Consider the following 25,425-nt stretch of genomic DNA (forward strand, 5'->3'; position numbering starts at 1 on the left):
GCAGTCCATCACATATGTAGTGAAGTGTCTGTATGGACTTATTGACTGCCATTCTGTTTGTAGTAATATAACAGTAAACACTCGCCACCTAGATCATGTGATATTCAGCCAACAGTATGCCAGAACTCTTGCCCTCAAGAACTCCATCACCCATTCATTTCCACGCATCTGGAGCAAACTTCCATCTCATATTAAAGACTCGGTTATACTTGGCTCTTTAAGTTCATTCAAAAGAAGTCTGTCTGATCACTTCCAAGATCTCGGATAACTTTTCTATAGTGCTCACCTGATATTAATATTTATGTGTAAATCTCTAGTTCCGCTTGTGTGTTTGTTTTTCAGCAGCATTTCATTTGTATGTTTTGGGGGTGTTTGTTTGTTGGGTTGTTTTGGTTTGTTTGTTGGGGTGTTTGTTTGTTTGTTTGTTGTTTTTTCCTTCATTTTCTTTTCATTTATATATTTTTATTTGCATTGTTTTCTATTTATTTTTTGTGTAGACATTTCGAGCATGGGTAGGCAGGCCTTAGGGCTACAGTGTTTAAGTACACTTTTGTTTACCCTGGCCGGTTTGAAATGTTATATTGTTCTTGTTTTCTGTCCCTCTATCTCCTCTCCCCTGTCAAACTGTCCACCCTCCCCCCCCCCCCCTCCCACCAACCCATTCCTACTCGCATCAGTCTTCAGTCTTGTCTGGTCATTCTTTTCAATTCCATTTTTTGTTTACTATCTGATTTTTATTTGCTTTGACATTGTACTTTTGTTCATTTGTTGGCCGTATAAATAATAATAATTTTTAAATTTGGTCTAAAACTGTTTAAGTAGAAAGGCAAGTGAAACAACTGGTTTTTGTTAATACTTGTAGATTCTATTTATCCCCTTTTAATAGATGGATTCGTGAAAGTGCACCCCTGGCCTCTAACTAAATCTCACGAATTGATTTACAACAGATTTACCACGGATATGTTCATTGTGTTTGTTCAACAAACGATCTGTATTTGCCTAGTTGAAGATATTATTATTGTAGTTACATAAACTGAGAAAACAGAGTAAAATTTCAGTCCTAGACTACTGCTGAGATTCAATTTGTAACTGTAATTGCAACACTCTTCATTCCGTGCAAGGTCACTTGGGGACAGTAATTAAGGAAAGTGGGGGTGGCTAGCAATTGTTTTAAAAAAGATTGAAACAAAATCGGTGTCACAAGACGTGTTAAAATTATTCCTTTTATTTTCCGAGTTAATTTATTAGTAGACTAAATTTGTACTCCCGTAAAGTGTTATGTAACATCTGAGGTTGATGCTAGATGAGTTATGCAAATCGTAATTCCTTGTCCCTTTGTTGCATACCTATTCCGGGCTTGCACCCATGTGGGGCTCAGTCGTGGTGCAAGCTCCAGTAAGTTTGTATTCAGAACTGGGTTAATCGGGTAACTGGCATTCCGGGGAGGGGTATAAAACCCTCGCCCACGTTTTTTCGGATTGAGTTTTGCGGTACGGGAGCCGGAGTGAGTGTGTCTCGCCGGGTTGGGTGTTCGCTAAGCGGATGGGTGTGGACCTTCAGCGCTGAGGCTGTCGAGTTGGGAGCCGCCGAAGGCTGCGTGTCGGGCGGACTTCTTGTACCCTCTTTTAGAGGGGAGTTTTTAAAAATCCCGCTTGTGGGCGATTGAGGCCCATTGTGTTATTACCGCATCGCAATCTCCCGGGAACGCCAGACCCACGGATAGGCCCGTACGAAACCGAACGCCGTGTGAGTAATTATTATTATTAGTAATGTATAATCATTTATTGTGTAGTGTGTAGTGTATACTTGGGAAAAATCTGTATTTTCTCATTTATGATGAATGCCGTTTCATGGTGTAAGAAACTTGTGCATTTAAAGTAAAAACCGTGTTCATTGTGTGAAGTTGTAATATTTCACCAACTTATAACCTGTGTATTTCTTGAATGTGAAATGTTGGCCCAACCCGCATGTTTATTAGAATGTACCATGGGCGTCGCAAGGGGGGGGGGGGGGGCACTTGCCCCCCCCCCCCCCTGGAAAAGCCACACACAAAAAAGGAAGAAAAAAAGAAAAGAAAAAAGAAAGAAAAAGAGGCGCGAAGACAAAGTGGTGTAAATTTAATGAGTTGGGGGGGGGGCAAAATGTCCCTGCCCCCCTCTAAAACTGATAAATCGAGAATGTGTTGAGAAATACAAGCATTTTTTGGCAAACATTTTTTTTGCCCCCCTCTAGAAAAAATCCTGGCGACGCCCATGGAATGTACTTATTGATATTACAGGGCTTCCCGTAATCCTACCCTACTAGTAGGGGGGCCAATGTTCAGATTTGGGTTCCCGTCGAAATTTCATGTTAATTTTTGGCAACCATTATAAATGTAATCTTATGAGTCCTGAGAACAAGAAAATTGATGTTGCCATTTTTTCCATTGACCTTTAGAGACCTTGACCTGAGGTCAAAGTTCATGGGTCATTTTCACCTAAAATTTGCCTTTCGGAAGGGTTTGCAAAGATTTTCCAGGCAAGTGAGCACATATTGTATTTGGTTGAGAGTTTCTCCATAATAATAAATGTTATTATTAATGTATTTATGGGTTTTCCTGAAGAAAACATGGGAAAATGTCACTTTTGCCCGAAAAGGGCTGGGTTGTTTTGACCATCTCACGCAGATTCCGGCCCCCCCCCCCCCATGACCTCGGCCATCGAGTGACGAAAAATTATGAAACTTGGTACATGCATAGAACAACATAACATGAACAAACCCAAGAAGTTTCATGACTAAAGTGAAAAAAGTAGGAGTCAATTTCTCAACATAACAGTTTATTAGAATAAACCCATAGCTCTCAGTGCCTACTGGCAACTGAAATTTACAAAAAAGTGTATTTTTTTCGAGGTTAATTTATTCAGGAACTGTGTGGGAAAGGGAACTGGATAGATTGTAAACACATTGCTGTTCCGGACAAAAGGTATATAGGCCTATTTCAAAATGTTCAAAAACATGTACCGGTATAGTCATTGTTTTTTTTCCCCTCAAACTTCCTCATTATTTTTTACAAACAATATTAACAATGCTGTGTTTTGCAAGAGTGATTAGTTTAGTCAACAACAGCCAATGATTTCACAGGTTTGAAAGTAGGGCCTACTACCAGAAAGCAAGACTTGTCAGACAAAATAAATTTTCTCTCTTTGAGAAAAAAAGGAACACTGAAATCAGGTAAAATTATGGATCCATCATCGTCTCGTTCGAGACTTTCAACAATGGGCGAGAGAAAATAATGCTCAATATAATTTTGCATTAATTTATTGTATTAATTTTACTTGGGATTCATAGGAAATATAGGTAGGCCCTACACACAATTTATTACAAAATTTACTACAATATATTCAGTAACAGAAATGTACGAAGAGATTTAAAGACGAAAATAAAAAAAAACTAAAAAAAAACATTGCCGACGATGTCTTTTGATTAACTGTGCTGACTTCTGACAGAAGTACAGGAACGCGGCCCGCAAATATAAAGGTATCAGAACATATACCTAAACGAAACGAAACGAAAGTACGAAAGGAAACGAAAGGAAACGAAAGGAAACGAAACTACGAATAACAAATTAAAAAAATAATAAAGCATGTTTTTTTAATTCAACACCTATCTCCACATTAGACGAATTTCCCGAAACGTGGACGAATCTGAATGCTTTATATTATATTTGCGAATTACACTGGAGACATAATAGGAATTACATTCGAATTCGGAATAAACAATGGAGCCCAACGACGTTCTGGAACGAAATTAAAGTATCTTTCCAAGGAATGCTATATTATACAATTGTTGAAGTAACTGGGAAAACCATAATTAAATATTAATTTTAAAACAAAATCCTCATTTTACGAGCATTCTGTTCAAGTAAGCGTAAATACACAATTACATAATTCATTGCATTTTATTCTGTATAATAATGTTTACACGGCATTGTAACATTTTATTGTGTGGAAATGGCAACATTGAATAAATGTTTCTACTACTACTATTAACAGTCTTTTTCCCGCCGTAAAATAGCTCCAAAATAGTGCCGTATAGCTCCAAAATAGTGCCGACTGATCGGGGGAGTATAATTATGGAGCAAACCGAGGTTTTGATCGCATTTCACAAGTGATTTTGATCTCAGGCATACCCCACCAAAAGACTCTCAATTGCACACTTTGTCAGCCAAAACGATTACTCACAGTATTACCGCATCGTCATTGGTGAAACTGTAATTCAGTCATCCTCCAAGTGCAGAAATCTAGGTGTAATCCTCGACTGCCATATATCCATGAGCGATCAAGTGTCAGCAATATGTAAAAAACGCAACTTTCACCTGCTAGTGGGGGGGGGGCCAATGTACTTCCGTTGGCATGTCATGTTAATTTACGGCAACCATTATAAATGTAATCTTATGAGTCCTGAGAACAAGAAAATTGATGTTGCCATTTTTTCCATTGACCTTTAGTGACCTTGACCTGAGGTCAAAGTTCATGGGTCATTTTCACCTAAAATTTGCCTTTCGGAAGGGTTTGCGAAGATTTTCGAGGCAAGTGAGCACATATTGTATTTGGTTGAGAGTTTCTCCATAATAATAAATGTTATTATTAATGTATTTATGGGTTTTCCTGAAGAAAACATGGGAAAATGTCACTTTTGCCCGAAAAGGGCTGGGTTGTTTTGACCATCTCACGCAGATTCCGGCCCCCCCCCCCATGACCTCGGCCATCGAGTGACGAAAAATTATGAAACTTGGTACATGCATAGAACAACATAACATGAACAAACCCAAGAAATTTAATGACTATGGGTTAAAGGGTTTTGGAATTACGGCTAATTAATTATTCATAAGCACGTATGGTAATTCAATTGTGTACACTACGTATATGGGGAAATTCAGTTTTGACGGAGGGTAGCGCCGAAAATATTTCGCCGCGCGGCAACCTGTGTTTCGAATTTTATGTTTTTGGTATCAAAAGATGTGCAAGACTCGAGGCTAAAAAGTCAGGACAGCTCAGGCCGCGAAATAAATAATTTTTTTCAAGAGTATCGCGGAAAAAGTTGAAAGAGGGAAAATCCGCCCCCCCCCCCTTTTAGGGCCTAAATATGACCAACCCTTTAGTGTCTGGCATCTAAATATGAAATGTTGTAAAGTGTCCTCTGCAGTACCACACTCGCACAGGGTGTTTGTCGGTTGAGGAAAATCCCCACTTCTTTTGGTGCGAGCCACTCCAGAGCGGAGGTGATTTAAGCACCTCCAGGTCTTCCATCCTGCATTGGATCCTGCAGGTAAGGCTTCTGCAGGCTTGATTGGCATCTCATGTAGTGGGGGAGACGCCACCAGTCTGGTCAACCCAGGAGGCACACACTTGGGTCTTAATAGCAGGGTTGATCGCTTTCAAGTGACTCACAGTGAAGCACTGCTGTGACTGGTCAAGAACATCGGTCAACGTCTTCCCTTGGGGGACCGTTCCTTTGAAGACGTACTCTACTCTGCCTTTGAATACTACAAAGAAACGTTGTTTCTTCAATAGAACACCAATAAACTGGATAAGGGTCAGGTCTGCTGTCATGTCCAGGATCTTCTGAAGGAGTCAGCAACGGTTAACACTGTCAAAAGCAGCTGTAAGATCAACAACGACAGCGCCGGTGATATATTTTTTCTGATGGAAGCAGTCCTTAATGTACTGAGTGAGGTTTAGAAGCTGTCCCGTTGTAGATTTGCCGGGACGGAAGCCTGCCTGCCTGTTCCTGTATCAGTTGTTTCTCAATGAAGAGGCAAGAAGGTTGAGGAGGAAATATTCCAGCAACTTGAAAGTGTGACTTTGGGACGATAAGTTTTGACATGCATTGGGTCTTTTCCGGGTTTTAAGAGGGCGATGACCTTCGACTTTTGCCACACTTTAGGTATTGTTTGTGTGGCGAGGCAGGTGTTGATGAGCTGGAGTAACCAATTTGAGGCGTTTGGTCCAAGATGTTTCAGTTCTTTGGTGAAAATGTTATCCAGTTTGGTTGATTTCCTGTTCTTTATTTATGCCAGTCGCAAGTTCATTAGCAGAGAAGGATTTGATGAAGCCAATAAGGTCGATGGCGGGGTCTTTCTGGCGGAGCTTGGCTTTCGGTCGCGTGGCACTTTACCATTTAAATAGCAGTTGTTGTGGGCTATTTGGTTGGCGGTGATGTTACAATGCTGTTCACTTGGCTGAGCTTTTTTTTTATATTATACTCCAGGCTTGGAGGCCATATTGGCTTCTTGGCCATATTGGTGGTTACCACAAGGGTTTGCCACAAGCTTTGAAGCTGTTCTGATATGGCTGTTCTCCCAAGATGAGATGGTATCGACAGCAAGAGAGTCGTTTTCATACAAGTGTCTCTATTTCCTGTAAAGTTCAGCACTACGGGATGCTGCTGGGGATGTAATCAGTGCGGCAGCCCGTAGGGATGTTCTTGCACCACCACATCAACAAACCGGTGTCATAGTATTCAGGGGTTGGATCAATGTCAGCTAGATGGTGTTTGAGCTCATTGGTGAAGCCTTCACAGTTGGCCTTACTAAGTTGAAACAGCGGTGGAATGGAATTGTTGCAAAGAGACAGCAGCAGTCACTTTGATTCCAATAGGGCGATGTCGGGTCTTTGGAATGGGGTCAAGGACCATCTTGTTGCTAAGTGAGGCGATGTTGTGGCTCACAAGGGCTAGAGCAGGGTTGAAACTTTATCTCCAGCCGCCACTATGGAAAAACTTCGACAGTTTCGCATTGTGCAGGCATGCAACTGTAAACTCAACAAAAAAGAGGAAATTCCTAAATTCAGAAGACTTTGTACAGTGATTTTCAATTTTGAATGGCAGAAATGAGAATAAAAAAAGAGGAAATCAGCTGATCCGAGGAAAAGTTGCATGCCTGATTGTGAATAAGGCTCAGTTGACTTGCTTCGGCAAGCGATTCAAAAGCGTCGACGTCTGTGCTGGAATGATAGCCAATGATGCTACTGTGGCTATTAAATCGCCGATAATTATGCGTGGCTTGGGCTGTTTTGTGGATTGTGGCGGTGGCATTAGGATGGAAGACCTGGAGGTGCTTAAATCACCTCCGCTCTGGAGTGGCTCGCACCAAAAGCACCATGAAGAAGTGGGGATTTTCCTCAACCGACAAACACCCTGTGTGAGTGCGGTACTGCAGAGGACACTTTACAACATTTCATATTAAGATGCCAGGCCCTAAAGGGTTGGTCATATTTTGGCCCTAAAAGGGGGCAGATTCCCCCCCCCCCTTTCAACTTTTTCCGCAATACTCTTGAAAAGTTATTTATTTCGCGGCCTGAGCTGTCCTGACTTTTTAGCCTCGAGTCTTGCACATCTTTTGATACCAAAAACATAAAATTAGAAACACAGGTTGCCGCGCAGCGAAATATTTTCGGCGCTACCCTCCGTCAAAACTGAATTTCCCCATATACGTAGTGTACACATTTGAATTACCATATGTGCTTATGAATAATTAATTGGCCGTAATTCCAAAACCCTTTGACCCATAGTCATGAAATTTCTTGGGTTTGTTCATGTTAAGTTGTTCTATGCATGTACCGAGTTTCATAATTTTTCGTCACTCGATGGCCGAGGTCATGGGGGGGGGGGGCGGAATCTGCGTGAGATGGTCAAAAACAACCCGGCCCTTTTCGGGCAAAAGTGACATTTTCCCATGTTTTCTTCAGGAAAACCCATGAATACATTATTAATAACATTTATTATAACGGAGAAACTCTCAACCAAATACAATGTGTGCTCACTTGCCTGGAAAATCTTCGCAAACCCTTCCGAAAGGCAAATTTTAGGTGAAAATGACCCATGAACTTTGACCTCAGGTCAAGGTCACTAAAGGTCAATGGAAAAAATGGCAACATCAATTTTCTTGTTCTCAGGACTCATAAGATTACATTTATAATGGTTGCCATAAATTAACATGACATGCCAACGGAAGTACATTGCCCCCCCCCCCCCCCCCCCCCCCCCCACTATACGATGGCTAGCGGGGCGGCCACTGCCCTTCACTTTCACTGAAGTTTGACGTGACGTGAACCTCCACCTACTCTCCGATGGTCGGTGCGTAGGGGGCCTACCTCTGCAGCAGACCGGTTTCTCAAGCTCTCAAGTTCAAAGGGGGAATCGTCCCACGGCGACGCTCAAGCCGGACCCAAATACTTATATTGTAATTAATAGAGCTGTGTCATACTTATGTTGTAATTAATAGAGCTGTGTCATACTTATATTGTACTAAATAGAGCTGTGTCATAATTACGTTGTTTGTAATGAGGCAATGTAACGCGAACACTAAAACATTCTGGGGACACAAACTGTGAACATAATTTTGGCCGGTAATCAAACAGATGTATATAATAATTTAATTTTGGTTTATTTCTTTCTCGTAATAAATGGTTTAATTTTGTGATTGATAAATCTTGTGTTGAGTCCTCTGTTCTTTTGAGTTATTCCTTGATTTTTGGTCTGAGTAGAGCGGCGCACTAGGGTCCGCTCTGCGACAATCGGCATTTGTATAGCTGCAAGCTGCGGGATAGCAGATCAACAAATCATCATGTCTCTCAGTCAGTCAGTCGGGGAGTCAGTCAGTCGGGGATATTACAGAGTTTTGATAGCCATAAAATTGGGGAATTGAAAAGATATGGTAATGAACCTCTTGCCCGGACATGGGGCTTCCAATTCTGAGCATTTTGGATGCTATTGGGCTCGATATCGAAAGTGGCGCTATTTTGCTTTGTTGCGGAGGGACTGTTTTTTTTTTCAAGCTTGGGGGAAAATAGGAGTCGTCTTCTTTGGCATGGGTGAGAATATCTCGAAAAGTCAATGGTCAACCAACCAAAAAATGAAAAGAAAATGAAAGATGACATGTTGATCATCATTTTCCTGTGAATACCTGTGAGAGTTTTGAGTATTTAAAAAAATAATTTTGAAGTATGCGCATTTTGCACTAGTGTCTATGGGAATTTTCTTGTAGGGTTGCACCCACAAGGGTGCAGTGAACTAATTCAAGTGAGAATTTCTACGCGAGCTGATTAGCATAAAAAGTGACCCCACAGTTTCTTTTGAAAACGGAGACCGTTTGGCTTAAAAAACGGTGGAATTGTGTTCAAGCTATGCGACATCAGACTCATTTTTGCAGAGCGGGTAACAGATAGCCAAGGATCAACTCCCTGGTTTTTGGGCTTCCATCTGAGGGCAGGCTTGATAAAATTACGGTTGAAAAATGAGTCCTATTTGCCTGAGAAAGTGGAAGGATGCCACTTGTAAAACGGCTACATGCAGGCTTGGGAACTATCACTTTTCGGGAGGTGATTTTGTTTTGGTGTGAATGTTTAAAAATGTAATCGGATAATCTACCCAAAATTGAAAAGAAATGAAAAGATGAAGTACAAGACAATAATTTAATTTTTGTTTGAGAAACCCCAGTGATGTCGGCTTGCATGTTATTTAGCCCTGAACTTTGTTGATTTTACACTGTTTTCAATGGGGCTTGAATTGGTTCAGTTATAAGAAGACTATAAAATCTAAAGGGCGCCGCCAATCTGTTATTTGCCATCCGATTTTTTTCCTATTGTCAATCAGTCTGAATCCTTGACTTCACCAATGGCATGATAACCATCGGAATATAGGGGACACGTCCAAGGGCTGAATATAAAGCGATGTTCCAGTCGCGTATTTGCATACGCTGTAAAATACAAATAAAACGAAGCTGAAGAAATCACCGTAAGCAGGCTTTGTTTTTGTTAAGTTTTACCATCGCATGTTATCATAGCATTGCGTTTTGTTTTTGCTTAATAATGGATAAGAGGTAGGGTTAGGTGTGTTATCATGAGCTCCAAATGAGGCATTTTTTTTCACCGCCGAGTGGAACTAGTACTAGTAGTAGTAGTAGACATGGTAGAAGTGGGACAAGCCGCGTAATTTGTATTCCTAGGAGGGTTAGGGGCATTGTCATGAATAATTCAGTGTTTCCTTTGAATCATTGCAAGACTTAGGTTCTCGATCTATTTTCCCCTTAATTTAAAATTATCTCAGTGATAAATTTGGAGAAGAAAAATAGCTGATGAAAATGAGCAGCGACGACGTGGATTTGAACCAGGGATCTTTGTATCCATAGCTCATCTCGCTATCCACTAGGCTACTGTGTGGTAGCTCGACGACAACCGTTCTTTAAAATGCTTTAATGTATTGTAACTAGTTGAGTAACTAACAACAATGCTGTTGATGTCATTGTCCGTTCTCATGGATAAACATGAATTATTCATGACATTGCCCCTAACCCTCCTAGGAATAAAAATTACGCGGGCGGAAGGGGGGGGGGGATGGAGGAGAAAGGGAAGACGTTCGGAATATTGATCAACTCATTATCCTTCTCGCAGATACCACTTGCATTATAATCATGGGAAAACCATTGATTTCTTTCTTCATCATGTTCATAATGGCCTAGGCCTACTGATGAAATCAGAAGGCTTCTCTCCGTCAGAGAAGCCTTCTCTGGGTGGATTTCAGAAGTAATATAGACCTATCATTTTCAATCTCAATGAAGCCTTTGAACTTTAATTGGCCAGTCATTGCAAAAATGAGGAGTAATTGCAGAATACCCCGCCACTCGGAAATACACCCCTAAAATCACTGGCTACGAGGTTGGAATCACTGCAAAAGAAACAATTCAAGTCCATTGCCAGCTACGCGGATACTGAGTGGGGGTCCATTATTTGAGAACGAAGCAACACAAAATGAATGGGAGTTCCTGAAAAAAATTCAAAGTCCAAACCAACCACCCTGTTGGCGGCTACGAGGCTACGGAGTGGGAGTCCCCTTGAATATGCTTGAGAACGAAGCAACACAAAAGGAATGGGAGTTGCTGAAAAAATTCTAAGTCCAAACCAACTACCCTGTTGGCGGCTACGCGGTCACGAAGTGGGAGTGCAATGGAGCTTGACGCATAGTCATGATAGTGCATACAAGTAGGGCTGAGAATGTTTATTGAGGTCAATCAGCCGTGACCTTGTAGCCGGCTACGAGGTGGATAGATCGAGTGGCGGGGTATTCTGCAATTGTGCCAAAAAGGATTCATAAACGTGAAGCTGCGACCATGAGAAACATTTCCAATTTTGTTAGGAAATACACAATTTTCTTGACTCTCCATAGACTTTGTACACAACCGGTGAAGTGGCGTCAGGTTGCAACATTTTTTACTTATCATGCCTTGCACTGATTATACCAAGTAGGACCATCGTGTAGTTATGGGCCCAGTTTAGTACTTTTTTTAGTACAGTTTAGTACAGTGCCTTTCTAGCACTGTCATTTTGTGGGTCTTCGTAACGCTATGGCATTTGGTTTGGCCCTGTGATAGACGAATTGCTTATTCCACTTTCCCTTGGTGATCCATAAGTCTTATAAAATTTGTTAACAATGGTTTTAGGACCTCAAACCGACAGTTACTTTGAGAAATCAGAGGTTTTTTCCACTGTCTGTTTTTTTTGACGATGCAAACATTACACGTACACTTGAAAGGGGATCCCTACTCGACAAGCTCCGCTTTTTGGGGATCCCCTTCCATCATCTCTAATTTGAAAATAATGCGCCCAAAATGTATAAATATATTTTGTAAAACCAGTTCTAATTTCTGAATATCTAAAACTACACGTATGTATATGGGTGATTCCATAAACTAGGGGTCCAAACTTGTGACATTTTGGTGTCTCTGTTACACCGTGAACCATTCAGCGTTTTTGCACGTATATAACTTCATGAAACAGTTTGTAGATTGTACAGTACACTATACTGTTCATATATAACATACTATTCAAATATTCAAAAATGTTTCATTATTAAAGCTGTTATAACATTACGTGCAAAAAACCTGAATGGTTCACGGTGTAACAGAGAAACCAAAATGTCACAAGTTTGGACCCCTGATTTATGGAAGTACCCATTTATGCCTTGTCACTTAATGAAATAAGATGTGGTAAAAATAAGGTAGTGGATATTTTGCCGGAGGTAATGACGGCAAACTAACGATTACTAAAGGTTTGCCGGCGGCAATCCATATCAACAGAGGGCGCTGTACTCTTTAAAATAGGGCTGAATTATAAGATGTATTAAATTCCCACTAAAAGTTGTGTAGCACGTTTGGTGTAGTGGTTAAGCAAAGGCTCTAGTAAGCGGGATGACTCGCGTTCGATTCCAACCGCACCACATTTTTAAGGTTTTTTTTCTCATCCCCAAATAAATAAGAGTATTCTTCTTTCATTATTTTAACATGTCTCAAACATTTTTTGCAGAGTTTTACATTTTCTTTTTCAGATTTGTGGCTCTGGAGGATTTTTTTTAAAAGGGAAATAAAGTCCGAAATTATAAAATGGTCTGAATCCCATCTTGTGAATACGAGGTAACAACGATAATTTTGGCATGGAGCCAGACTAAAACTTGTCACCGGAAATTGTTAAGAGTACAAAAAAACAGTAACTGCGCATGTTCAGTGCATATCCGGCAAACTAACGTTTACTAAAGGTTTGCCGTCTCCGGCAAAATATACACTGCCTAAAAATGATAAAGAATGATTGAATGAATGAATGAATGAATGTGATGATTTAATCAGGTTTTTTGAAAATTTTGTAGATCAGGCTCAAACTGCCAGCAGTGCCATCTCTCCAATGACATGTGAACTGCCCTGTCCATTCGTGGCCATCATGGATGATCCTATATCCGCCGATGGAGAGAAGTTTTGCTCTCTAAACCACGCCGAGCGGACCTTCAACAAAATGCAGGTTTACCTGCAACGCAAGCAGCTGACGGATGTCGTTTTGAAGGCTGGTGACGTCCGTATCCCAGCTCATAGGCTGGTCCTGTGTGCTGTGTCCGATTACTTTGCCGCTATGTTCACTAATGATGTCGTTGAAGCGACGGCAGGGGAGGTCGAACTGAGAGATCTGGACCCTCATGCATTAAAGGCGTGCATTCAATACATCTACACAGGTCATTATCAATATGGGCGTTTCACAATGCAGTGCGCCACCAAGAGTTTGCCACGGAGAGTTCATTTGTTCCGGTGCATTGTGGGAAATGGTCGACAAATTCGCAGCGCAGGACATTTGAAATTGTTAGTTTTTCCAGTCAGTAGTTTCGTAAGCGTACGATTAGAGAGTTTCTGTTTGCCCTTTTCTTTTCTTTTATTTTTCAGTATGGTGGTTTTTTTTGTAAGGGGGACAGAATGCTATGTCCCAATCTATAACAAATTAGCACAAGTTGTCTACTGACACTCATTCAAATGGGCCGTGTTTTGTCGACCGTAAACTTGAAAAATGGACTCTCCACGGCAAACTCTTGGTGGCGCACTGCATTGTGAATCGCCCGAATTAACTGTGCCGTGCTTCCTTAAGTTATTTACCTCAAACCAGATGTGTTGTAGGGGAAAGAAAAGGTTCATGTTCCTGTGACTGTAAATAAGATATCTTCAAACGGAATTAAAACCCCGAATGGTTAACTTGATAAAGTATTTACGATAGTATAGACCAAAGTACAGTTACAACACAGATATTAACATTCCCAATTCGAGCGATTCACAATGCAGTGCGCCACCAAGAGTTTGCCACGGAGAGTCCATTTGTTCCAGTGCATTGTGGGAAATGGTCGACAAATTCGCAGGGCAGGACATTTGAAATTGTTAGTTTTTCCGGTCAGTAGTTTCGTAAGCGTACGATTCGAGAATATGTTTGCCCTTTTTTTTTTTCATTACGGTGTTTTTTTGTAAGGGGGCATGTCCCAATCTATAACAAATTAGCTCAAATTGTCTACTGACACTCATTCAAATGGGCCATGTTTTGTCAACCGTAAACTTGAAAAATGGACTCTCCATGGCAAAATCTTGGTGGCGCACTGCATTGTGAATAGCCTGAATTGAAATCACTGTCATTGGAAGACAATGCAGGTTAAATTTTGAATTGATTTTAATATTTAAAAATCAGGACGTCTTCCCAACATAGCTTATTGTGGAAGTGAACTCATGGGACTGATGCTGCTATTACAGACCCTGAAAAAGCAAGTGCACAGATTGCTAACTAGCATGTAAATCTGATTTGATTTTCCTGACAGGAGAGATTCTTTTGAAGGAAGAGAATGTTGAGAATCTCTTAGCCACGGGTTGCATGTTGCAGCTGTCTGAGGTGACGGAGGCCTGCTGTGGGTATCTTGTCAAGCAGCTTCATCCATCTAACTGCCTTGGCATACGATCATTCGCTGATTCACAGAGCTGCCCGGATCTACTCAGGGTTGCCCACAACTACACTATGGTATGAATATTCATTTATCTTGCTTACTATTTGAATATTCATACAGTAAACTCCGGCTAAGTCGGCACTCTCGGGACCCGAGAATTTGTGACGACTTACGCGAATGCCGATATCTGCTGTAAGTCGTCATTTTTGCCGGCTTACATGAATGGTCTTTTGCACACATGATTCATTGCACTAATTGGCTTCGATTTACCCTGGATTGTTTCCTTAATGCTTGAGTTGAATCCAGCAAATTAATCCTCGAATTGCATCATCACGTTTGGAGTATTGGAAGTGGAGACCACGATACATATGTACGTGCACAGTAACAAATTAAATGCATGCGTGGTCCGGTATATACCACGCACACATTGACTGCAGCAGTAGTCATTCAACAAGACGACCCCCAAAATGGACAGAGCGCATGCGTACAGCCTAGAGGGGGTACTGGTATTGATATGTTCACAATGCATATACGATGTATGCAGTAGGACACCCTTTTTCAACACTGATACATACAGCGATCACGAGCCGTGCGAAACCACATTTCACTCAACACTTCGCCAACCACAGTACAGGAAGTCAATGCCAATGCGTGATTTGTTGAATGCCGACTTATATAAAGGATTTTGCTTTTTATGGAAAGGGACCAAGAGTAACACGACGACTTGAGCGACATGGCGACGTATAAAAGCCGACTTGGAAATAAAAAAATTAAATGGAAATGCATAACGAACAATCGGGACTTAATAGTCAGACGGCCGACTTGAGCGATTTGACGTGATGTACGATGTCGGTTTAGCCGGAGTTTACTGTACTTGAATATTCATTACCTATTCAAACAAGCCGCTTCTAAGGATATGATCATTCACTGACTCACAGAGCTGTACAGAGCTATTATTGAACTTGAAGGTTGCCCATAGATGTGTCAAGACAACTAATGAATATTCATCACCTTTCAGCATCCAATCAGTAACATGACTGATCTTTCCCCTTCATCCAATCAGGAGAATTTCTGTGAGGTAACAATGAATAAAGAGTTTCTGATGATGAATGCCAGTGACGTCTGTGAACTCTTTGCCAGCGACGATCTCAATGTTCCTAATGAGGAGATTGTCTACTATGCTCTGCTGTCCTGGGTCAATCACAATATGCCTGAACGTAGGAAGTACATCGCTAAGATTATGGCGCACATAAGACTGCCACTACTGTCACGACAGGTAAGGGGGACTACAGAACTTCCCTTCACTTTTAGAATTCTCTTTGTTAAAGATATAGTCCATCATTTGTAATTTGTGCATTTTGTTCGTTTGGAGCAACAAAAGTGCTCAAGATCTAAAGAAGGGTGCTGAACAACTAACCTGATGAAGTTTCAGCTCAGCTTCAGCTGTACATTCCGAGAGAAACAGCATTCTAGGATCTCAATTTCAAATCAAAAGTTGCTGAATCATGTTTTGAATTTGGCCTGAATTCAGTGTCCGCGACACGTTCTCACTGAGCCGATTGCAGCTACGCGATGTCGCGCACTGATCCGACGAATTATAGAAACCACGTGCGCGTGTGTGTCGTGCCAACGCTTGCGCGCGCTTTGCCCAAAAACAAAACGAACTACTAATTTAAATTTCCTACGGTGCGTCTTAAGAAGCACCGTTGGAAAGGCCTTCGTTTGTTGATTTCTTCAAAATGACAGCTTGCCAGAAAGAATAATTTCACAGGGAGTTTAGTCCCCTTACTATCTTTCAACCAAGTATGTTTTTCAACAATAATTACGCCAGTTACTTTTCGGATAGCTGCAAATGATGGACTATAGCTTTAACTCAGCACATTCCTATTGGAAACAAAATGGTGTTCATGGGGAACATTTGGCATTTCTGGACAATTCCAATGTTCCAACTGAGAACTTTCTCTGTTCGTTGTTCTCATTTGGAAACTCTAAGTGTGTTACATTTTGACCAAACAAGTGCATTGCCTTGAAAACATTGTAAGAAGTTTAGTAATGTTGGTATGACACTGAGAAGGCTTTGAACAATAACTGATTTCCAGCAAACTGTAATGATGCTTATGTTGCTTCAGGCTGGTTGGCAGCTAATGCCACGAAGTGAAATGCTTCCCATTGGTGTGTGATTAGTAGCTCTATGCAACTCAACACATTCAATGCAGTTTACAATAATTTAAATATCGCATAACTAAATTCAAGAAGCTTTTTTTTTTATGCAAATTGTTGATTGTTCTTTGATAACCACTGATTTTGTTAACCCCATGGGCCCGGGAAGCGGCCATGGCCGCGGCCGCTAATCCTCATTGGAATGCAGTTGCCAGCTGTGGTATGCCGTGGCACACGGCTAGTGGGTAGTTCCACAGCTGCTGCTTTTGTGCAGTCCCGCTACCACACAAAGGCTGTGCAGTCATGCGGGCCACTTGCTCTATGTGTGGAGGAATGTCCCCATTATAACCCGTGCTTAAGGGGTTAAGAACGTAACTGTCTTCGTCTGGTCCTTTCAGTTTCTGTGTGACATCAACGACAACAACACTATATTCCAAGGAGAGGAAGAATGCCAACGTCTGATCTTTGAAGCCATGAGGTATCATCTCCTACCAGAACGACACCCTCTCATGCAGAGCGCGCGCACGCGACCGCGCAAATCCACCGTGGGTACCTTGTATGCTGTAGGGGGAATGGACAGTACTAAGGGTATGTACGAAGAAAGCTTGCCTGTCTAAAGAACTTTCATCATGTAGCATGCTTGAAAAAAAAATTGCAAGGAAATTGCAGTGTTGTAGTACTTGTACTTGGTACTCGTACTCGAGTACTACTCGAGTACTTTTTTTGGAGTACTTGTACTCGTACTCGAATGTCAAAAGTACTCATAATCGAAATGACGGTACTCGTACTCGGGCAGCAAAGTACTCGTACTCGACATGTCGAAATTGTACTCGATCATCAAAGTACTCGTACTCGAAAAGCAGTACTCGGAGGGAAAATGTTATAGCTTTACTTACAATGGCCTTATTTTATCGATGCTTTCAGTTTGAAATGGTTGATTGGCTTGTGGAGAAATCCAGATTTCCTGATTTTCCTCTGTGCAAGTCCGGACAAACACATTTAACAGCTAGCCGTGAGTGGGTCTGCATATCGGTCTGACTGGGCCTGGGCCAATTACGCACAATGAACCATTTGCCGTATGGCTGTATTCAGAAATGCGAGTACCGTACTCGTACTCGTACTCGGAATTACAAGTACTTGTACTCGTACTCGGAAGTACAAGTACTCGTTCTCAAAGACCTGTTCTTGTACTCCGAGGTACAAGTACTCGTACTCGGAGACCTGTTCTTGTACTCGGAAGTATAAGTACTCGTACTTGGAGACCTGTTCTTGTACTCGGAAGTACAAGTACTCGTACTCGGAGACCTGTTCTTGTACTCGCAGGTACGAGTACTCGTACTCGGAGACCTGTTCTTGTACTCGGAAGTACAAGTACTCGTACTCGGAGACCTGTTCTTGTACTCAGAAGTACAAGTACTCGTACTCGGAGACCTGTTCTTATACTCGGAGGTATGAGTACTCGTACTCGAACTCATATTCGGCAAGCTAAGTACTCGGCAGTACTCGGAAAAAAGTACTCGACTACAACACTGGGAAATTGTGGCAAATTTATAGGTTCTGCAAGATTAACTGAAAACTTTTGTTTAAATTTAACAAGAGATAACGCCTTTTCTGAAACAAGCTTCCAGAGCTATGGCTAAGTCTACTGTCAGAATGCTTTCATGACGTAGAACATGCATCATCAAAACAATGAGTTTAATGAGTAGACCATCAATTTTTTTTCAGGAGCTACAAGTATAGAAAAATATGACCTGCGTACTAACACCTGGACTCACATTGGCAACATGAGCGGCCGCAGACTGCAGTTTGGCGTCGCTGTTTGCCATGATAAACTCTTCGTTGTCGGTGGGCGTGACGGTTTGAAGACCTTGAATACTGTGGAGTGCTACAATCCTGTGGGGAAGTCTTGGAGTATGCTGACTCCGATGGGTACACATAGACATGGCTTAGGTCAGTTTGGAAAACATGAAATCCAAAGCCTTTAAAAAAGTGGCATATTGTGGAGTGTTGTACGTAACTGGAGTGATGTAGAAGTGTTTTGGTGCACAAAAGCAAAATTTACTTGAACCCGAACCCTGCTGAATCCAACAGGATCCAACTATGTCACATACCCGATGGAGCCTGTTGGATTGAGCAGTTAACCCCTTGTGTACATTCCTCATGCAAAATGTTGGATTCAGCAGGCAACTGAACCACATTATAGCGCCATGTTGGACTCCGTTGGATTCAGCAGACAACTGAAAATGAGGCACAGTGGATTGAACAGGAAAGTCCGGTTGGACTCTGTTGGATTTAGCAGGGAAGTCCTGAGGAAGTGCTAGGGAGTGTGGGTTAAAAATACAAGTACAATTAAATGATGAATTATGAGTACAGTAAAAATGATTACCTACAAATTCTACAACTCTGCAAGTTGCAGCCCTATTTTCCCACAATAAGTAGACACCACAAAAGAATTAGATTAAAGATTAACTCCTGTGTTGAGCAGAAATTCAGTTGTGATATCAAGAAATCCACTGAAGTGCAGCCAAAGCCAACCTCCGCAACAAGAAATGAAATAACAAAATGTAAAACGCATCTCATTTCTAACCCTAGGCGTTGGAATGCTTGAGGGCCCGATGTACGCCGTGGGCGGCCATGACGGTTGGAGCTACCTGTCTTCTGTGGAGAGATATGATCCGCAGAGCAAACAGTGGAGCTATGTTGCTTCTATGTCATCCCCTCGTAGTACTGTTGGAGTAGCAGTACTAGATAGAAAGTGAGTCCTGAATAAATTAATCCGTATTTCAAACAACTGTTGGAAACTTTTGCTTAACCCTTTCCTTACCATGGGCGACTTTTGTCGACAAGGAAGTGACCCCTGCTGGTTCCCATGGGCGACTTTAGTCGACCAGGAAACCACACACAAAACACCCTCAACACAGACATATTCACTACTTTTCTGAATGGCAGTATGTTGATATGTTTGGCCGCCCATACATCAACTATATACTAGCTGAAAGAGTGTTTTCGGATCGTTCTAATGGTGTAGTTTATTTATAGTGTTATCATTACAAAATTTCAGAAAAGTGCTTCAGAAGTATCCACACGCAATTTGAGGTATGGAGTGCCATTTGGTCATGTGGTGAAATGGTTTGCAGTCTGATACATGATCACCAGATGAACAAACAGGCATAACTTTCTTATATTTGCACTTATGGACTTCATTTTTACATCACATAAAAGAGTAAGGTTCAAGGAACAAAACTTTACACACAACATCTATGATTTTAATCACTCCTTGACAGTGAAAATCTGGGTTGAAAAAAGTGAGTTTTGGACTTGTGGTCATTTTGTTCACGCTCTAGTGATTTCCGCATGACTGAGCAAACAATTTGGTCCTGGGGAGAGCTAAGTCAATAAACAATGTGGTAATGAAAGGGTTAAACATACTTGTCTTGAGGAAGACCTCTACTGCAACGTGAGAGAAGTTTGTACTAACATGATGTGAAGTGACTAACTCTGACAAAGAAGTTTGGTTCTAAGAAAAATCAGAGATGGGGAAGGGGTTTTTTTGTGGTAATGATACGACCTTGGCACTTTGGCAGAATCTGTACCTCTGAAAAAAATTAACAGTTTTGCCGCTGATTTGAAAGGTTGAAATGTGATGCACCCTCTATGATCACCAATAGTCGTTTACACTTCGGTCACATGATTTTATCGTGTAAGTCATTATTGTAACTTGCTTAAATAACACTGTTGCAAGTCAAGTTTTTGTGATCGTCAGACCTTTATATTTCCCTAATTAAGCCCTGTCCGCACTGGACTTTTTTTGGAAAAACTTACCGAGACTATGGGTACTTTTCCCATTTTAAGTCCAGTGCGGACAGCCTGGGACGTTTTCCTCTCAGTTACTTTTCCTGAGTCCAGCGGTTACTTCTACTGGCCAACTGCTGCCCAGGAAAACTGACCAGGCGCCCGGGAAAACTGACCAGGTCACTTTTTCCGAGACGATAAGTCCAGTGCGGACAGTGCGAGTCGGTAACAGCGGCTCATGAAAGCGTACATCCGCCCCAAGCACGAGTATCGTGCTTACAGTATACATACAGAGACCGCACGGAACACGATCCCACACGTGCTGCGGCCGAAAATTTTGTGGGAACACGTACGCTGCGGTGTGTCAAGTCCAAGCGGTAAAATCTCGTTCTAAATATATTTTAACGAAAAATACATACACAGAAAAGATCAAGATCACGTTCTGGGAATTACTTTGCAGTTATTCTTTTTCTCCACCGATGTTTGTTTGGTATTTTCTACGATCCAAATTTGTCCTGTTGCGCCGTGTAGTCTGCATGGCACCGTACGTAGGCCGCAGTCACTGGTTCCGGTCCTACATCATAGCTTTGATTCTGTTAGCATGCGGTGGGAACCAGCGATTACCGATGGAACAGCTGCTGCTCGGAACATCGTACAGCGGCATGGCTTCGATGTCGTCCATCACAAATGCGTCAGAAATATAGGCATTTTCGTCAAGATTTAGCGTGTCAAGATGACATAATATCGCATGTAACGATTATATTGTGCATTTTAATGGCATGTGTAATATTATACTGTGCGTATCGGGGGCTGAAAAAAATGTGAACGGCATTTTTTTTCTGCGTGAGTCATTATACCGACATCTCGGTCACTTCTACCACGCGGTCTGGGTAAAATTGTGTCGAAAGTCTAAGTGCGGACAGTGGTCACATTTTACCATGGTCTCGGTAAAACCTTTAAAAAAAAAGTCCAGTGCGGACACGGCTTTAGAGACCTTTAATATTTTGGCTGAATACACTCATTTCGTTGTTGTGCTGATATCATTTCTGCATTCAGACTGTATGCTGTTGGAGGTCGTGACGGCAGCGCCTGTCTGCGCACAGTAGAGGTCTATGATCCTCATATCAATCGCTGGACAATGTGCTCTCCTATGAGTAAGCGACGCGGTGGGCTCGGTGTGGCTGTGTGTAATGGATGTCTGTATGCTATCGGTGGGCACGATACACCAAGCAGCCAGCAGTCATCAAGACAGTTTGATTGTGTCGAGAGGTATGTAGACTTCTGCTCCATTAATAACGCTGCCAGATTATTCACAATCTTCCAGGGTATTTACTGAACTTGGCCCATAAAGCATTCATTAGATTACTTTAGTTTAAATGAAAAAAACGTCTTTCCTAAGGACGCATATATTTGAATGCACAACTTGTAAAGCTATTCCTTAGGAATGATTGTAAAGTGCTTTGAGATTGCTGATACGGTGGAAAGCGCTATAAGCACTACGATTATTTATGTGGAGTGCTGTGGCCTCGTGGTTAACGGCACTGGATTCGTGGTCGGCGGGTAAAGCTGCGGGTTGTGGGTTCGAGTCCAGCCGGGGTCATGGTGCGTGTGCCCTTGAGCAAGGCACTTTTTCACTCGTTGCTTCTCTCCACCCAGGAGTAAATGGGTACCTGTGAGGGCAGAGATGGTTATTGTGATTGAATAAGCTTGCTTGTGCCTAACAGGCAGCATCAAGTTTCATACTCCCCAGGGAGCTGAGATGGTATTTGGAATGTTTAATTGGCCCAATGATCAGGGGTAGTAATAATACTGTAAGCGCTGTGATTTAGTTTACTAATAAGAGCATTCTTAAATGCCGATTATTATTATTATTAATATTATTATTGAAGCTATCCAATTTACTTTATATTCGCATCCCGGATCACAACACAGTTGCAATAAACTCATTTGTCAAAACTGATTTCAACGTTCTAATTCTCAGCCTTTGATTGTCTAACCTGTTTCCTTTCTGCAGATACGACCCCCGCTCGGACCTGTGGTGTACCCTTGCTCCTATGAGTCTGTGCCGGGATGCGGTAGGCGTGGCAGTGCTTGGCAACCGCATTTTTGCTGTGGGCGGATACGACGGTCAGTCTTACCTGAATTCTGTGGAGAGTTATGACCCGATGACTGGTGAATGGAGCTATGTAAGTCTTCTTTGGTGCTTTTGTCTCTTGTGTGGCTGTCTTTGGCTTTGAATGGTTCCTGTCTGTCAATCAATCAGTTTGCATTGACTTATTAAAGCCAGAGTCCATCATTCGCAGCTATCCCAAAAGTAACTGACGTAATTATTGTTGAAAAACATTCTTGGTTGAAAGATAGTAAGGGCACTAAACTCCCTGTGAAAGTATTCTTTATGGCAAGCTGTCATTTTGAAGAAATCAACGAAAGAAGGCCTTTCCAACAGAGCTTCTTAAGACGCACCGTAGGAAATTTAAATCAGTAGTTCGTTTTGTTATTCTGTGAAGCGCGCGCAAGCATTAGCACAACGCACGCGCGCCTTCGGTTGCTATAATTCGTCGGATCAGTGCGCGACATCGCGTAGCTGCAATCGGCTCAGTGAGAAGGTGTATCGGACGCTGAATTCAGGCCCAATTCAAAACATGATTCAGCAACTTTTGATTTGAAATCAAGATCCCAGAATGCTGTTTTTCCTGGAATACACAGCTGAAGCTGAGCTGAAACTTTATCAAGGTTAGTTGTCCAGTACCCTTCTTTAGATTTGAGCACTTTTGTTGCTTCAAACGAACAAAATGCACAAATTACAAATGATGGACTATACCTTTAAATCGTGACGTTTGGTCAGGTGGTCAAAACTGTACTCACTTCATGTTTCTTTGTTTCCTGACATAGGTGTCTCCACTGAACACTGGCAGGGCTGGTACCTGCGTGGTGCATGTCCCTATCACCTGATGAATATGCATGAGGTCAAAGGTGAACACGACTGATGTTAATGGTTACTCTACGACAAAATACAGTGTACTACTGTTTTATGTTATATGCTGCTTTGGTACTTCGGAACAAAATTGTCTTTTGCAAATCATTACAGGGTTTTGTTTGACGAAATTTTAACATTTTGTTTTTCACAGAGACTTTTGGGAAAAAGAATATTAGATTTTCAGACCTTTTCAGCATTTAGTAAAATTGTCAGCATCTGGATTACAAGGGTTTTAGTTTGCTACTTGTCATTAAAGGAAAACTTTTAAGTGCATATATATATTGTAACACTACGCAGAGTCCACAAAAGAAGTAACTTAAACCAAGTTGTGTATCTTATTAAATATTTATATTCAAGTATTTATCATTCAGACAGCTGCTTGTATAACATATGCTGCCTAAATGAATAGTTTCTCCATTATTTGAATAATACATTGAGGTAACATTGTACCGTGGTTACATTGAAACCATCCAAATATATTTTGAGAATATATTAATCTTCCCTAAGTAGTCTTCCCGATAGTCTTCCCAAGTGTACAAGTTAACTAGTTTAATCCAGTTTATGGCTGAAGCTAAATAAGTTCAGTGCTTTACATTGTTCCCATTTAATCCGGTTTAATATTTTTAACGGGATTAAGTTCAGTGTACACCAGTTGGTTAAATTAGATTTTTATGTCATGAACTGGGTTAACTTTGTCAGAGGCATTCCTTACTAGTTGAGTCAGTTACTAATCCAAAGTTTTAATTGAAACCCTGTTGAGCATTCCTTAAGATATTTCCTATTTATTTTCAAAAAACAGAAATAGTTTTGATAGATATAAGTGACATAAACCAGAGAACGGGAGACAAATTTCCAGATCAAAAAAAGTCCATGTTCCGTTTTTTGGAATTAGATTTTCGCAGTAAACATCGGCATTACCTTTTCTACAATACAAAAGTGTCAAATTGTAATGTTTTCATACTTAGCATTTTAAGATACATTGTAAAATGAATGAATGTCATCATTTCTTGAACAGTAGATGTAAGATGATATAGATGTATGAAAATGGTGTAACTATTTGGTGGTTGTACTCTTACATATATCTGTGCTGTACAAAGACATTTGTATGTTTCATGTACAACAAATTAGCATAGGCAACTATAACAAAATGAATTTGAAGTAACAGTTAACATTTATAGCATTTTCTGGTGTTGAAAACATTGCTCAATAGTGCAATCTGTGTCGGAAGCATTAACACACAGGGTATAAGTTGTGTATTTTTTATATATTTTTCTCCAACTCCAACTCAAGGTAAACAAGTAAACAGTAAACCAGAATTCTATTTGATTTTTTTCGTAGATTGTTCAATGCAATTGCTGCATTCGCCGTCACAACTCTGTTACTTATCTTATGTTCAAACCCACCTCCAAAATACGATTGTATTATTAAGAAATGTGGTTTTGTTTTTGTTTTTTGGAAGAAACACCTTTGATACAAGAACGTGGATATTTTAAAAGTCTTATTAAGTTCAAATGTCAATGTTTATGTAAATGCATGTTCTCTCTACTTATAATTTATTTGCAAGTTATTTTCACGTACTCTATCAATCTGCATACAACTCAATGCAACATTATCTTGGCTGTTTGTTCATTAAGATATTGGTTCGTTACTTCGTTCCAACTATTATTTTGTTCTTCTGTATTTACCGTTTTAAGCCATATAGCATTGCCAAAGTGATATTGTTTTGATATAGCTATTGTATTTGTTATTATATATTTGTACACATATTCACCTATTTAGACTTGAATAACGCGGTTATGTTTAACCCAGAAATTGACTTCGGACTATAAAATGGCCTAAATAGGGGAACTTAATTTCATTTTTTTTAAATTGGATCACGCTATTACAAAGAACATGTACATTTAATACAACAGGAATGGTTTTGCAGATAGGATTTGTGGTATTCTGTTGAGTCAGGTTCTTGGAAGTTTTGTTTTGACGAGTTTTGCCTAAAAAGTCATTTCTACGTTTTGTATCATCATTTCAGCGGAGAATACCAAATTGCTTTTGAATATTTCATACATTATATTATTATTCACCATAATCATTTCTCCAAATCATGAGAAACCCCACCCCCCCCAAAAAAAGATTTTTTTTTTGTCTTGCAGAATGGAAGTTGTTGCTTAATGTTTCATGATGAAATTAATGTTTCATTACTGACTGAAAGGTAAAAAACTGCAAGTATG

At 40.9% G+C, this 25,425-nt stretch overlaps 1 protein-coding gene across 4 annotated transcripts; it reads left to right on the top strand.

Annotated features, from left to right (window-relative positions):
• Nucleotides 1–1,468: 1,468 nt before the first annotated feature.
• Nucleotides 1,469–25,318, top strand: LOC119727466 (kelch-like protein 5). 4 transcript variants are annotated; one of them, XM_038199350.1, is made up of 10 exons: nucleotides 1,469–1,746; nucleotides 12,676–13,032; nucleotides 14,149–14,345; nucleotides 15,335–15,547; nucleotides 16,830–17,019; nucleotides 18,157–18,381; nucleotides 19,024–19,186; nucleotides 21,280–21,492; nucleotides 22,238–22,409; nucleotides 23,116–25,318. In XM_038199350.1, the coding sequence occupies exons 2-10, from the start codon at nucleotides 12,711–12,713 to the stop codon at nucleotides 23,173–23,175; spliced, it is 1,755 nt and encodes a 584-aa protein (XP_038055278.1). In that variant the 5' UTR covers nucleotides 1,469–1,746; nucleotides 12,676–12,710; the 3' UTR covers nucleotides 23,176–25,318. The 4 variants fall into 4 exon arrangements, with proteins under 4 accessions (XP_038055278.1, XP_038055279.1, XP_038055277.1 ...); XM_038199351.1 differs by having other exon boundaries at nucleotides 12,681–13,032; XM_038199349.1 differs by lacking the exon at nucleotides 1,469–1,746 and adding an exon at nucleotides 9,564–9,774.
• The last annotated feature ends 107 nt before the right edge of the window (nucleotides 25,319–25,425 follow it).

This window comes from Patiria miniata, unplaced genomic scaffold (genome assembly GCF_015706575.1).
Source record: "Patiria miniata isolate m_02_andy unplaced genomic scaffold, ASM1570657v1 HiC_scaffold_20, whole genome shotgun sequence".
Classification (NCBI taxonomy): domain Eukaryota; kingdom Metazoa; phylum Echinodermata; class Asteroidea; order Valvatida; family Asterinidae; genus Patiria; species Patiria miniata.